The 17114-nt window shown below is 36.2% G+C and overlaps 2 protein-coding genes across 2 annotated transcripts; both read left to right on the top strand.

Moving 5' to 3' along the window:
• Window positions 1–7875: 7875 nt before the first annotated feature.
• Window positions 7876–8293, top strand: LOC133640498 (histone H2A). Its single transcript, XM_062033952.1, has one exon. The coding sequence runs from the start codon at window positions 7908–7910 to the stop codon at window positions 8289–8291; it is 384 nt and encodes a 127-aa protein (XP_061889936.1). The 5' UTR covers window positions 7876–7907; the 3' UTR covers window positions 8292–8293.
• A 4804-nt stretch (window positions 8294–13097) lies between these two features.
• LOC133640503 (histone H4) lies at window positions 13098–13416 on the top strand. The gene has a single exon (XM_062033956.1). It carries the CDS (start codon window positions 13105–13107, stop codon window positions 13414–13416), a length of 312 nt encoding a protein of 103 aa, XP_061889940.1. The 5' UTR covers window positions 13098–13104.
• The last annotated feature ends 3698 nt before the right edge of the window (window positions 13417–17114 follow it).

A 17114-nucleotide genomic window follows, 5' to 3' on the forward strand; every position in this document is an offset into this window, starting at 1 on the left:
GGCACAGTGGTTCTTTTCTTTGAAGTCTCGTAAAATCAAAACCGTAGCACTTATTAAAACGCTTTCGCCAACTTTTAATCAGAAGGGTTCAATCTCTCTCCTGTAGTAGTTTGAAGCCAAAACGACAAACGCGCTCAGAGGAGATAATGTTTGATGTTTGGTGACCGCTTTTTAAAAAAAAATTGTTTTGAAGTGGGGATATCAAACTTCCTGTTGATTTTTGCTGAAAAATTTCAATCTAGGAAATGTAGGTCTAAGTAAGACCTACGTAGAGGTTTTTGTTTCATGTCTCTAAAACGTTCCTACCGGAAGTTACAAGCAGTTTTGTCTGTGTTTTCCTCTGAGGAGCAGTTTTGTCTCTGTTTTATTCAAAAATTGCGCAAAAGCGCGATTTTGAGTTTTGGGATTCAGTTTTTTTTTTAGATCGCAATTTCTACCAGACCCAATGTGTGTAAAAATTTTGGTGAGTTTTGAAGTATTTTAAGGGGGTCAAATTACAGCTCAAAGAGGCAAAAACGAGTGTTTTTAGTCATTTTTTGTGTTGAAGGGGAAATTGCCAACTTCCTGTTGGTTTTTGCCCGAGGATGGGAAATTAGGAATTGTAGGTCTAAGTGAGACCTACATACAGGTTTTCGTTTCATGTCTCTACAACCTTCCTAGTGGGAGTTACAGGCAGTTTGTTTTTGTTTTTTTCCTAGGGGGCGCTAGAGCGCAATTTTGATTTTTGGGGTTTGGTTTTTTTTACTAAAGTGTGCTGTCCCAGTTTTTCTATGTGTGTATAAAATTTGGTGAGTTTTGAAGCATGTTAAAGGGAAACTTCGGTTTTTTTCAACCTGGGCCCTGTTTTCATAATTTTTTCTGTATATGTGAGTGCTGGATAAAAAATTTTTTGAGGTCGCGCCAGTATTGAGCAGGGCAGGCAGCCTCCAGCCCAGCTAACGCTCGTACACAGGGCAACTGGCTCTCGTCAAAATTCGGCCTATAAACATGCATTTTTTTCACACTGACAGGCTCAGATAGTTACAATGAGTGTCCGACAACATACTAGAAAGGAGAAATTAACGTATGTCTCTACCTTTAGCTGGAGTCATCTCTCTTCACCTCAGTCAGGTAACTGTTTTTCCACCGGTGTTTTGTCGCGAGTTATCGCGAGATTTCGGAACGAGATTTGTAGCGTGGTGAGATTTGGACACAGCTCACAACAAACAGCGATCTCCAGCTAAAGGTAGAGACATACGTTAATTTCTCCTTTCTAGTATGTTGTCGGACACTCATTGTAACTATCTGAGCCTGTCAGTGTGAAAAAAATGCATGTTTATAGGCCGAATTTTGACGAGAGCCAGTTGCCCTGTGTACGAGCGTTAGCTGGGCTGGAGGCTGCCTGCCCTGCTCAATACTGGCGCGACCTCAAAAAATGTTTTATCCAGCACTCACATATACAGAAAAAATTATGAAAACAGGGCCCAGGTTGAAAAAAAACCGAAGTTTCCCTTTAAGGGGGGCAAAATAGTGCGCAAAGCTGTGGAATAATAATCAACCTTACAATTTCAATAGGTTCCTTTGTACCTGTACAAAGGACTCCCTGAGGGAAAATCACGGATTTTCAGTGACTGACAACGCCACACGGTGGCCAGTTCAGTACGTGTACCGAATCTCTTCTGCAGTTCTTTTGACTGTACGGATCACTAGAATCAGTGACTGACAACGCCACACTGTGGCCAGTTCAGTACGTGTACCGAATCTCTTCTGCAGTTCTTTTGACTGTACGGATCAATAGAATCAGTGACTGACAACGCCACACGGTGGCCAGTTCAGTACGTGTACCGAATCTCTTCTGCAGTTCTTTTGACAGTACGGATCACTAGAATCAGTGACTGACAACGCCAAACTGTGGCCAGTTCAGTATGTGTACCGAATCACTTCTGCAGCAGCAGTAGAGTTTAATTGCAAATCAGCATTATTATAATGATGATGATTGCTACTAAACAACAACAACAGTTGCAGTAGAATGGATAATAATAATAATAATAATAATATTAATCAGAATTGATCCCCAAGGAGAAATGTATTTTTGTTACAATAACTGTGTAAATAATAGCCTATGTATGTGTACATACATTAGTTATTATTTTTATTTTAAATCTTCTCAAAACAGCCTGCCCTACACGTTACCCTCCGCCCCTCCCCCTTGCGTCGCTGCTGCTCAGCCTGCACGGATTTTCTTTAACTTTATGTGTTGAGATAATGGGGACGTGTGTTTGTTTTCATGTGGCTTGAGTCAACATTAGCCGTTAGCTTGGAGAATGAATGGAGAACGGATGCCAATGGCATGAAACATATCCCCGCGACGGGGGGAGAATCACTCGCGGCATTGGGGCGAGCAGAGCAGAGAGCGAGAGCGTTGTCGTTCACTGAGTGATTCATGTCGTTAATCCGCGGTGAACGAATCGTTCGCTCAGTCCCTCCCCCCGCCCTCTCATTGGCTGCGTCGTTCGCCGACGTCGAGGGTTCAGTGAGTCACAGAATGCGCCAGTTCCACTCATACCGGCATGGTCGCAGCGGAGCTCAACTGAACTGAGAAAGGAACGAATCAGTTCATGAAGTGATTCGGTTCAGTACGTTCACTCAAAAGATTCGTTCTTTCGAACGAATCGTTCGCGAACGACACAACACTAACTAGGATGGCAGAAGCGGGGATCGAACCTGGAACCTACCGAGCTATACCGCCCCAATCACTAATCATATAAAGAGGAAATCTGGAATTTTTTAACTAATTATTTAAAAAATTCACTTTAATAAGTAGTTTGTCTTTCAATCTAAAAAAAAAAAATCAGTTTCAAGCATTTTTTTTGTTTTTAAATAAAAATCAAACATTTCCTTCCACATTTGATGGTTCAGTATGTGGCCCTTGTGGGGAAAAGTTTAAACACCCCTGATCTAAAAATATTAGGTCTTGAATAAAAATAAAATACTCAAGATAAAAAGTTTAGTTCATTTAAAAATAATATGGTAAAAATGTCTGAATTAAGTTACAATGACGACAACCATAAACGCTGTTAACTACGTAAGTCAGTGGTACCCAAACTACGGCCCGCCAGCTTCCAAAATCCGGCCCGCGGGAAGTCTCAAGGTTTTTTTAGTTTTTTTTTAAAATGTGTCCTTTTTAATCTATTTTCTACCGTTTGTTACTCTCGGGGTCTCCTAGCCGCTCTGGCAAATCATATTGTCAAAAAACGCATTTTCCCATCGATAATGTGACATCACGATCGCGCCGCAGTGTCGGACGAGCAAGCGGCAAGTGTGCACTCTTTTAGACAATTAGTGCGTGAGGAATATATATATATATATATATATATATATATATATATATATATATATATATATATATATATATATATATATATATATATATATATATATATATATATACACGTACACACAGCCCGGCCCCCGGCCACATTTTTTTTAACCCAATGCGGGCCCCGAGTCAAAAAGTTTGGGGACCCCTGATGTAAGTGAACATTAATATTTTCATACAGGCAGAAGTTCTGACACACAAGGTTATGCAGTTACACAATAGTGTTATCATTCTTTCTCACATGGGACAGTAAAAAAAGAAAACAAGTATAAAACAATTGTATAGTATGAGGAAAAAACTGAAACGTTCTAATATGTATTGATATTATACTTAGTCAAGTATAATACAAAAGCTGACATTTTTTTAGCATTTTTTTTTTTCATAAAAATTATCAGTTTGACTTGGTTTAAAAAGTTTGGACACCCCTGAGCTAAAGTATCACAAGTATTGATATTTGAGCATAAAGATCTAGTATTGACATTACAGTATTGATCCACACATCACTAGTAATGTGTAGATATGGGGTTGATGGTCTTTTGAAGCAAACTGAGTCCCGGGGACCAATCCATCCATCCATTTTCTACCGCTTGTCCCTTTTGGGGTCGCGGGGGGTGCTGGAGCCTATTTCAGCTGCATTCGGGTGGTAGGCGGGGTACACCCTGGACAAATCACCCCCTCATCGTTCTTCCCAAATAACCGTCCCAAAGATTCGACTTTTTTTTTAAATCAAGAAATCAATCATTTGTAGCAGTTATAAGATATTGTGTGAAACTAAATAATGTAAATTTACACTAATAATTATTGTTGGGATATATTCTGAAATATTGACTATATTATTTTGTTTAGGCTACATTTAGTGGTACGCCAAATAATCTGTTAAATATTCAAACACAGTGTTACTGATCAAATTGTGTCTAATGTTGCAGAGGCCAAAATTTTTTATAAAAAAACTACGCTACTGTATTTTGATGTTGGTCATTATGGTGGTACATGGAGAGTCAAGTATTTTCTGAGGTGATACTTTGTGGGGGAAAAAATGATTAAGAACCACTGCTTTACATGTCAGAACATTTAACCACAAATGTGAAAATAATAAGAAAAAATAATAATATGTGAATCCATATGCAGCTACATTTTCTTTGACTGACTAATTTTAAGTCAGTTTGCTAGCTGGATGACACTGATTTGCATGTGCATAAAACAAGCTCCCAAATTCTCATCTCTCTGAGGCGTATGGCTGAAAATTTGGCAAGAAAAAAAAAAAAAAAATAATATATATATATATATATATATATATATATATATATATATATATATATATATATATATATATATATATATATATATATATATATATATATATATATATATATAGTGTTGATGTCAAGCTACTTCAGCTGTGTAAACTGTCATGTAGATTGCTACAATTCTCTGGGGATATCTTCCCTTGTAGCTGAGCTTAATTTAATCGAGTGTAATTACAAGCCTAGTTTACTATATTTTCTAGATATCTTGCCCATCACTGATTGGAACATTCAATAGTTTTATATAGACATATTAAGGCATGTTGTATTGAAACTGCACATACAACGCCCCAACGTTAGAGGTCGCTGTAGAATTGTCGCTGATGATTGGCTCAAGTCTGTCTTTTCCTCCAATAATTGGTTAGCTCTAGCTCACGTGATACTCAAATGGACCAATCAGCGCTCTCAAGCCTGATATAAAAAGGGCCGCTCGCTCACTCTTTTCTCACATTACTTCAGTGTAACACACAATGGCAAGAACAAAGCAAACAGCGCGTAAGTCCACTGGCGGCAAAGCTCCACGGAAGCAGCTGGCCACGAAGGCTGCCCGTAAAAGTGCTCCAGCCACCGGCGGTGTGAAGAAACCTCACCGTTACAGGCCCGGTACCGTGGCTCTCCGAGAGATCCGTCGCTACCAGAAGTCCACCGAGCTGCTTATCCGCAAGCTGCCCTTCCAGCGCCTGGTGAGGGAAATCGCACAAGACTTCAAGACTGACCTGCGCTTCCAGAGCTCGGCCATCATGGCGCTGCAGGAGTCCAGCGAGGCTTACCTGGTGGGGCTTTTCGAAGACACCAACCTGTGCGCCATCCACGCTAAGAGAGTTACCATCATGCCCAAAGACATCCAGCTGGCCCGACGCATTCGCGGCGAGAGAGCATAAATAACCTCTTTCCCCACCTCAACGGCTCTTTTCAGAGCCACCACACTTTCAACTATACGAGCGGTTCCAAGTTCCTCGCGTGAAATACCCTTCTTACAACGAATAAACTCCAACACAAAGGGATTATGGTAAAAGAACCTGTGGATGCTTGACCTAAAATCAATAAGTGAATTGGCCAGTAGTTGGCGTTGTTAATCAAAACCTACTCATAGCCCATTGAGGTTAACAATGAGCGGTACCACTGTTCTATCCGATGCCTATTAAAGTTCATGCTTGGAAGTGGCAATAATATACACAATAAAATATCTTAAAATAACATGGCTAGTGGCATAAACATAAGGTTATATAATCGAAACTGAAGTGTGTTGAGATAGTGGCATGAATAAAAGTCAAGCTAATGCAACAGAAAAAAGCAGGACTAAGTCTGAAAATGGTGCAGAGAAGCATAACGGAAATGAGTTTAAAAGTATTACAGTGTATTAGAAACTACTATTTGCATACAGACTAATTCACAAATCAGTTACATGAACATGTTAACATGAAAACACAACACAACAAAATCATCCAGCATCAACACACTGCCTCATTCACAAGTTTAGTTACGATGCTCTTGTTACTTTATTTGAGATAATGTATATTATCAGCAATATCAAATGTTTTGATTTCCATCCATCCATTTTCTACCGCTTGTCCCTTTCGGCAAGTCGCCACCTCATAACAGGGAGGAATCCGGGGTACCCGGAGGGAACCAACGCAGTCACGGGGAGAACATGCAAACTCCACACATAAACATACCAAGCCCATGATCAAACCCAGGACCTTCGTATTGTGAGGCACATGCCCTAACCCTTGTTCCACCCTGCTGCCATCTGATTTGATATCGATAATATAAAAAATGTCTGGTATTGGCGGTATCGATATTTCAGTATTGATCTGAACATCACTAGTTCAAATGTCATAGATTAATGGACTACAACAACAAGCATATATTCAATGTTTACTTGGTAGTAGTGATGTGCGATACCACTAATTTTCTCTCCATTCAGATACCATGTACATTTCAGGCTGGTGTCGGCGACATATATATATATATATATATATATATATATATATATATATATATATATATATATATATATATATATATATATATATATATATATATATATATATATATACATTATATATATATACATATATATATATATATACATACATATATATATATATGTATATATGTATATATATATACATGTATATATATATATACATGTATATATATATATATATATATACATATATGTATATATATATACATATATATATATACATACATATATATATACATATATATATATACATATATATATATACATATATATATATACATACATATATATATATATATATATATATATATATATATATATATATATATATATATATATATATATATATATATATATATATATATATATATACACGGCCTATTCTAAGCATATATATATATATATTAAACATTTGTTAATCACTTCATCCTTCATTATCTTAATTATATCCCAACAGTGTATATGTATATACAGTGGGGCAAAAAAGTATTTAGTCAGCCACCCATTGACAATCAATGGGTGGCTGACTAAATACTTTTTTGCCCCACTGTATGTGAACATTCAAAATAGTACTATCACTGTTAAAGCAAGATGGTTGTTTTGATAATGTCGGTTGGAAGTGTGCTGTGCAACAAAATTATGTAACCATATCGGCAAAACATTTCCTGCTTCATTCCCTACTGTAACCATTTCCTTTATTTTTGCAAAACAAATCAATAGTTACATATAGTTATTCAAATTTGACTTTGATGGCAGATGTTAGTTGATACACTAAGAGTCCTAATGTAAAATGATCAGAGGTTATATTCAACTAAAATTGGAATAACAGTTAAAGGTAGATATGTATTTTCTTTTGACTGGTCCTCTCAGTCCACAACACAAAAATCTCTACTAAATTGTTTCTCTTTATGATACGGAGAGGCACACGTCGATTATATTGAATAACTATAAAACAAGAAAAAGCATATTGTTTTTAGTCATGAAGTACATTTCTAGTTTTTAGCATTCGACGTGCACATATTTTTTACTTCATTAAATGCTGTGGATTAATAAGCTTGCAATGATTTCCAAACTACTTGTAGTATGATGACGTTTATATGGCAGGAGGAGCAATTTGCTGATTGGTCAACGCTGTTTCAGCTTGAACTAGCCAATCACTGAGCAGCAGATGCGTGGATAAAAGGTATGCGCCTAGGCTTGGTTGTCAGAGTGATTCAACAACTCAAACCCAATACTCGACGAAAAATAAATCATCATGTCCGGACGTGGAAAAACCGGTGGCAAGGCTAGAGCAAAGGCCAAGACACGTTCATCCAGGGCTGGGCTCCAGTTCCCGGTAGGTCGTGTCCACAGGCTGCTGCGTAAGGGTAATTACGGCGAGCGTATCGGTGCTGGTGCTCCCGTCTACCTGGCTGCAGTGCTAGAATATCTGACCGCCGAAATCCTGGAACTGGCAGGGAACGCTGCCCGGGACAACAAGAAGACTAGGATCATCCCACGTCACTTGCAGCTGGCCGTCCGCAACGATGAGGAGCTCAACAAACTCCTCGGAGGGGTGACCATTGCCCAGGGCGGTGTCTTGCCCAACATCCAGGCCGTCCTTCTGCCCAAGAAGACCGAGAAAGCCGCCAAGAAGTAGTCCACTACTACACCAGTAACACAACGGCTCTTTTAAGAGCCACCCACTCCTCTAAAAAGAGTTTTCCTAGATCCAACCAGAAACCTACATAGTAGATTCTGACCCGTTGTAGCAAGGATTTAGCAATATTGACTTAAACTAATCATGAATCTCCAAGGGGTGCTATAAAAACCCGGGCATATGACGCAGCATTTTTAATACACGGAATAGACATAAGACAGTTACATAAATGCACTGCTAAGTGTATGAAATTAGTGTCATATTTCGCGTTGAGCCATCCTGTGAGGGGGTGCCATATCGTGCTTTGACATGGACATCTCTACAAAAAATTGTATGACAGGAGCATTATAACCATACAAATGGGCATATATACAAATGAAATGAAACACAATTAAACTACTTCAGGACAACAACCTGGAAAAGTGAATCTAAAATAAACAAAAATACAAATTTTAAAATATAAATGATTAAATATTTAAAAAAAAAAATACAAGTCGATCAAAATGCTATGCTTCCTTAAACTAATTTTTTTTATATATTTCTATATAGATAGGTAGATGTGTGAATGTATATGTGTGTGTGTGTATGCATATGTGTGTATGTGTGTGTGTGTGTATGTATATGTGCGTATGTGTGCATCTATATATATATATGTATATGTGTGTATGTATATATGTGTGTTTATGTATGTATATGTGTGTATGTATATGTATACGCGTGTATATATGTATGTATACGTGTGTGTATGTATATGTATACGTGTGTATATATATATATATGTATATGTGTATATATATGTATACGTGTATATATGTATACGTGTGTATGTATATGTATACGTGTGTATATATATGTATACGTGTGTGTATATATATGTATACGTGTGTATATATATGTATACGTGTGTGTATATATATGTATATATATATATATATATATATATATATATATATATATATATATATATATATATATATATGTATGTATATATATATATATATATATATATATATATATATATATATATATATATATATATATGTGTGTGTTTATGTATATATATGTGTGTTTATGTATGTATATGTGTGTGTGTGTGTGTATGTATATGTGTGTTTATGTATGTATATGTGTGTGTGTGTGTATGTATATGTATACGTGTGTATATATGTGTGTATGTATATATGTGTGTTTATCAGGCACGTGCACATATAGGGCCCTATGGGTGCTCGAGCCCCTGCCCTTTTTTGCCTCATCATAAAAAGTGCCCTCTGCCTGTGTGTGTGTGTTTTTTTTTTTTTTCCTTTAAACAACATTAATAAATTCCTTTCAGAGATGTAAAAAAAAAAACAGCGGTACAAAAACTCCACGTTTTCTTGTAATACCGGGTGAGTGAGTGAGTAAGTGAGAGGAGAGAGAGCCAAGTTACTGCGCCCCTGAGACGTGACAGTGGAGCAACTTGAACCTGTGAGTTATGGTCTAGTCGCCGTCCACTTATTCAGCATCTAATATGGGTAATATTTCAGAAAAACGCTGTATTATTCTATTATTCAATGTGTCAGCTTCTGTTTTTGCCGGACGTCGGAGCACGGCGCATCAATTGAGCACGGCACATCAAGTCCGCACAGCAGAGCGGACCGTGCGGGACAGGAAGTAGTGAACAAAATACAAAATAAAACACAGAGTTAATTTTCAAAATAAAATGCACTGTTTACGGCAGATCACATTTTTCTCACAGTAGAGTTTTAGATATAAAGTTTATTGTGACTTTGCTATTACTGTGTGAGTTAACAAAATAATAATACTGATAATAATGATAATAATAACAATAATAAGAAGAATAAACATGATAATGATAATAATAATAATAATTATTATTATTATTATTTATAATAATAATAATTTCAGCATTCTGGGGATATAAGATGTAGGTTATCTGTTAGGAATATTGCCATCTGTATTTAAACTTGATTCATGTTGATTATGCCTGCAGCACAATGCCAAAAAAGAAAGGATACAGCCCTCTACTGGCCCCTGGTCAATATTTTTGGCCCTGTATTGAATTTCAGTTGTTTAGTCTGAGCATTAAGTGGGAAAGACCATAAGTTACAACTTGATGGTGTTTTCATCAAGTTAAGGGAAGATGGACAGATTTTCACATTAAAGTTTTTTCCATTTGGGTATTTATTTTTGTATTTTTTTTCAAAGTTCATGTTGCACTGTTCAATCTTCAATATTAAAGTGCTTATCTTTAACAATAAATAGCCTAATAATAAACCAGTGTTTTGTTGCTTTTCATGTCTTCCAAGCCTATGATAATGTGAATTAACTCATTATGACCATAATTTGTTGACACAAAAGAAATGGCAATCACTTTTAACTACAAAGGGCACACAGCTAAGTAGTTAGCTTCCTATTAGCAAATTTAATTTTACATTAATTTCCATATTGTGTAAAGCAGTGGTTCTCAACCTTTTTTCAGTGATGTACCCCCTGTGAACATTTTTTTTAATTCAAGTACCCCCTAATCAGAGCTAAGCATTTTTGGTTGAAAAAAAAATAGATAAAGAAGTAAAATACAGCACTATGTCATCAGTTTCTGATTTATTAAATTGTATAACAGTGCAAAATATTGCTCATTTGTTGTGGTCTTTCTTGAACTATTTGGAAAAAAAGATATAAAAATAACTAAAAACTTGTTGAAAAATAAACAAGTGATTCAATTATAAATAAAGATTTCTACACATAGAAGTAATCATCAACTTAAAGTGCCCTTTTTGGGGATTGTAATAGAGATCCATCTGGATTCATGAACTTCATTCTATACATTTCTTCACAAAAAAAGAAATCTTTAACATCAATATTTATGGCACATGTCCACAACAAATCTAGCTGTCAACACTGAATATTGCATTGTTGCATTTCTTTTCACAGTTCTTTTTGACAGACATTTAAAAAAAATCTCACGTACCCCTTGGCATACCTTCAAGTTCCCCCAGGGGTACGCGTACCCCCATTTGAGAACCACTGGTGTAAAGGACCAAAAAAAAAATTCCTGCCCTTTTCTGACTTTGAGCCCCTGCCCCTCTATAATCATGTGCACGTCCCTGGTGTTTATGTATGTATACGTGTGTGTATGTATATGCATACGTGTGTGTATGTATATGCATACGTGTGTGTATGTATATGCATACGTGTGTATATAAATATGTATACGTGTGTATATATGTATACATGTGTGTGTATATATATATATATATATATATATATATATATATATATATATATATATATATATATATATATATATATATATTTATATATATACATGTGTATATATGTGTGTATGTATATATGTGTGTGTATGTATATGCATACGTGTGTATATAAATATGTATACGTGTGTTTATATGTATACATGTGTATATATATATATGTATATATATACATGTGTGTATATATATATATATATATATATATATATGTGTGTGTGTATATATGTATACGTGTGTATATGTATATATATGTGTGTGTATATATGTATACGTGTGTATATGTATATATATATATATATATATATATATATATATATATATATATATATATATATATATATATATATATATATATATATATATATGATATATGCATATGTATATATGTGATATAATGTACAATTAACAAGTGTGTGTAAGCATACATAAAGTGTGCAGAAATTGTGAGTTTTTAATTCGTTTTTCTTCTTCATGATTTGTTTTGTGTTCCTTTAACATGATATTCATTGCAGTTTGAGTTTAAAATTGTTTTGTGTGGTGGGAGAAAAGAAGAAATATTGAAAAAAAAAAAGTATTTTTGCTCAATCATTGCAGTAAGAAAAATTCTAACGTTTTGTCTTTTTTAATTAAGCTTGACCGTTGGCTGTGTAGATGCCGATTGCATAATTTTGTCAATCATCTCAAAAACAGTTCAAGCCAGGATTTTGTTCCACGATGTTTGTCGGTATTTCATAAAAGATTGATACAGAAGTCATTTATTTTCAGTGTGTTAATTCAATTTTCACAATTGTGGTTCGACGAGAATGTGTACATACATGTGTTTCTAATTTTGATTTTACTTATTTTTAAAGTTAAAGTACCAATGATTGGCACACACACACACGAGGTGTGGCAAAATTATTCTCTGCATTTGACCCATCACCCTTGACCACCCCCTGGGAGGTGAGGAGAGCAGTGAGCAGCAGTGGTGGCTGCACCCAGGAATCAATTGCAGCTGAGATAGGCTCCAGCACCCCCCGCGACCCCGAAAGGGACAAGTGGTAGAAAATGGATGGATGGATGTTTGGTTTGCATTAAAACTATCATGAATTGATTAACGTGGACCCCGACTTAAACAAGTTAAAAAACGTATTCGGATGTTACCATTTAGTGGTCAATTGTACGGAATATGTACTGTACTGTGCAATCTACTAATAAAAGTCTCAATCAATCAGGTAGAAACTCCCAAAAGCCAGCAATTAAAGTGAAAAGGAAATTGAAACCGTTTTAATGGTAATCTAATGTGATATAATCATATGTTTTGCAAACCTTTTTTTTTGGTAACTCCACTACTAACTGCACTATTTGAGTCAAATTCAGTATACAATGCAACAGCCTGTAATTCTTCCTAGTTACGTCATGGGGGAGGGAGGGCTGCTCACTCAAGGACCGCCCAACCCAGATCACTGTGGCAGTCTTCTATTAGGTCCGCAGTTATGTAGTAAACTGGCCGCCCAGTAGCATTCCCGCTTAAATCATCGCTACACATCACATCGCTAAACATGTCTGGAAGAGGCAAAGGAGGCAAAGGCCTGGGGAAAGGAGGCGCCAAGCGTCACCGCAAAGTTCTCCGTGATAACATCCAGGGCATCACCAAGCCCGCAATCCGTCGTCTTGCTCGTCGTGGCGGAGTGAAGCGTATCTCTGGCCTGATATACGAGGAGACCAGAGGTGTGTTGAAAGTGTTTCTGGAGAATGTCATCCGTGACGCTGTCACTTACACCGAACACGCTAAGAGGAAGACGGTGACTGCAATGGATGTTGTTTATGCTCTTAAGAGACAAGGGCGCACTCTGTACGGCTTTGGAGGTTAAATCTGATCATTTCAACAAATATAAAGGCCCTTTTCAGGGCCACACACACCACTAAGAGTACAGTTCCTTAAACAAATTGCTAAATTTTATTTGTAATACAGAACCCATTTGGTATATAATTGATACTCTTATAGAGTATGTACACATTTGCAGAGATGTCACTGACATGACCAGTTCATATCATGCCCAGGTCAAACTAGCTCTATTCACCTGGTACTAGGTTCCTTATAGCCTTTCTTGTAAAAAATAAAATGCCTTATGCCAGGGGTGTCCAAACTTTTTCCACCGAAAAATCAAAGCAAGCGGGGTCCATTTTGTTATTTTTTTATTTTAAAAACTAATACAATCCATCCATCCATTTTCTATATATGTATAAAATATACATTTAGGCCTCCACTCAGGCTTGATCCCAGGGACCCCAAAGGATTTTGGTGAAAAAAATATTTAAAATGTGTCATTATTTTACAGAGGTGTGGACTCGAGTCACATGACTTGGACTCGAGTCATGAATTTGATGACTTTAGACTCGACTTGACAAAATGTAAAGAGACTTGCAACTCGACTTAGACTTTAACATCAATGACTTGTGACTTCACTTGGACTTGAGCCTTTTGACTTGACATGACTTGCTACTTTCCCCAAAACCCAAAGCTTAAAAAGTTATTTGGGAGCGCTCCGTATTTTTCATTTTCTTCGTCTGTGTCTATCAGCGTGTTGTTCCTGTCAGTGTGTGTGCTCTCAGTACAACAGCTAATCAGATTAGATATACGTTGTTTTCATCACACAGCATTCATCCAATCAAATTGCAGGACAACCAATGAAGAAGAGTTGTCAAACAACGCAGCAGTGAGAAACAATTATGCCAAAATTGGTTTTCCTTCGGGTATAAAAACTACGACTTGGTCAACAAAAAACGAATTGCCGTATGCAAATCACGCAGGTGGAATATTACAGACGGAGATGCAACAACTTCCAACTTCGTTCGACATTTGAAGTTGCACAAAGAAGGGTAAGTTTTGAATGTAAGATAACGTTTATTGGCTAAGTAACGTGACTTTTATTTGCTGTGTAGTTAAATCAGTGAGGCTGTAAACTCACTGCTAACGTTATAACCATAGACATCTTATAAGTAGACGCAGCATCGAGGGCTACTGCCTACGCGGGGCCGCCATCTTGGAGTGGTGATCCGCTCCACTCAGTGCAATTCATTTGGCAGGAGCAATGAACTGTCAGCGCATTTAATTCATTTTACCTCACTGAATACCACTGATTTTCACATGCTTTTTTGTCATACGTGTAGCTATGATAACGGACACATGTTTTGGCGTGTTTTATTATTCATAGTTTGCTTAACATTAATAGAATATTCTTATATGCTATAAGTGACCAGACGTCCGAGATCAAAACTGGAAATATAATCCCAGAGAAGGTGAAAAAAACGGTCAGCTATTTTTAAGTTGAAGAAACAATATGATTAGGTTATATATACATGCTACATAAACAATGTATGAATACATTAGATATCTATATATCTTATAGACCGTATCTCTGTTGCTGCAGCAGCAGAGAGTTTATTCTGTCTTGACACTTTGTATTGATATTTTGTATTACATTCTTCCCTTAAATTATCATGTTTACAGTGATTGTTATATATGTATTTTTTATGTATGTCGCTTTGGATAAAAGCGTCTGCCAAATACTTAAACATAGACATACCGGTATATAAACACCTGAAAGTCTTTATATCAGCTAAAACCACCAATCTGTTTCATTGGATTCAGAATAAAACCAAATTCTGTTTTACCCAGCAATGTTAGTATTTGAATATTGTTACTTGAAGACTTATTCCTGGTTACAATTATACTGTTAAGAAAGTATTGTCTTATATTTTGCCTAAAATGAGAATGCATCATCATCAGTGGCGGCTGGTGAATTTAGTTTTAGGTGGGGCTGAAAGTTTGTAAACCAAACCCCTGTAGGGGGTCATCCTCCCCCAGAAGATGTCTTTGTGATTTTCACATACAAATATTGAAGATCTTTGTTCCTTCTCAACTGTGTGGTAATATTATTTTCATAAAATACAACCAATAGTACGTTAATGTTAAATCTTACTTGTGAAAAGTAATCCCCCGATTCCTATTTTCAACAGTCCGCTCATTTGAGTAGAAAAACGCTGAACACCAGCTCGGCATCTTTGTTTCCTACCTGTCAACTGTTAGTTTAGGCTGCTCGCCGGCTCCTCATCACCACTTCAAGATGGCAGACGAATTTCTCGCATCACAGCAGCCAATGCTGCGTCTACTTATAAGATGTCTGTGGTTATAACGTCATTGCAAACACGGCAATCTGTTGCGTCCACTGCAGTTTGCTACCTTATTCATACTTTTTGTCAAGTGATTTGTTTTAAGCAGGGTTGCATGAGGTACCTATTAATAACGTTACGTTAGTCAATGTATCACACACAGTAACTTAACGTTAGACAGCGGTCAGCAGCACCGCGTATTTTAGCCACCTACCAAAAGACAAACATAGTCAAATAAAGGTCAGTTAAAATGTATACTATATTAAGAATATGTGTACATATTGCATAGGGCACTGACATCTAAAAAGTACAACTCTGTTCATTGTTTTGTTCATGTATTTGTTATGTTTTTCATGTGTACGCACACATAAACACACATTGAGTATGAGATGAGATCAATGAGATAAGGTAAGAACAGGATAGAAACTGCTGTGGAACTAGTTACAATACAATATGCCATGGAAATACAATGTTAACACTTTTGTACAAATAAGTACAGTTGCACTTGTTTTTTCAAATGTGTTTATTCTGTAAAGGAATGAGTTAAATGTTTAAAATGACTGGTTAATAGTGCTATTATGAAGTGCAATGTCAGCACTATTTTTTTCCTGCAATTTCAAATGCACTTGTTTTAATAAATAAATACAGCGTTTTAAAAGCATACACAATATGTGTAAATATATTGGTCTGTGGTTAAAAGGACTTGAAAGGACTCGAAACTCAAAATGCAGGACTTGGGACTTGACTTGAGACTTTCCAGTCTTGACTTTGGACTTGACTCGGGACTTGCCTGTCTTGACTCGGGACTTGACTCGAGACTTGAGGGCAACGACTTGAGACTTACTTGTGACTTGCAAAGCAATGACTTGGTCCCACCTCTGTTATTTTGTATTATTATTATTCAAGGTTTAAATCTCTAAATCAACATTAGGTCTATCTGTCAATATAACGTTTTTAAAGATTTAAGTTGTATGCCTTTTTTGTCAAAGAAAACCCTGTTTTGTTATGGAAAAAACACAAAATATGCAATAGTTTCCCCCAATAAAATTTTAAAGTGGAATATTTGTGATTATATAATAATTGGAGCCTTAAAAATGTAAGCTCATAACAACATTGATTTGAATGTATTATTATTTTTTGAGCAATGACAAAAAATTATTGGGGATCCAAAAGGGTCCTACTCATTAAAGTGTTAAAAAATAAATTATACATTTTTTTTACTGTTTACTTTAAACACAATCGTCTTGAGATCAACTTCAGATCCAACCGTCAATTATAACTTGTATTGTTGTTTAAGTTTTTTGTTTGTTCTTTTTAGGCCCTTCTTTAGGAAAAAAAAACAACTTTGTTGTTTATATGGCAAACACAAAATATGCAACATTTTCCCCAAAAAATA

The sequence above is a fragment of the Entelurus aequoreus genome, linkage group LG23 (genome assembly GCF_033978785.1).
Source record: "Entelurus aequoreus isolate RoL-2023_Sb linkage group LG23, RoL_Eaeq_v1.1, whole genome shotgun sequence".
Taxonomy (NCBI): domain Eukaryota; kingdom Metazoa; phylum Chordata; class Actinopteri; order Syngnathiformes; family Syngnathidae; genus Entelurus; species Entelurus aequoreus.

Bases quoted from the DNA above. Each gene is read 5' to 3' on its own strand.
- LOC133640503 (XM_062033956.1), top strand. From the start codon at position 13,105: ATGTCTGGAAGAGGCAAAGGAGGCAAAGGCCTGGGGAAAGGAGGCGCC.
- LOC133640498 (XM_062033952.1), top strand. From the start codon at position 7,908: ATGTCCGGACGTGGAAAAACCGGTGGCAAGGCTAGAGCAAAGGCCAAG.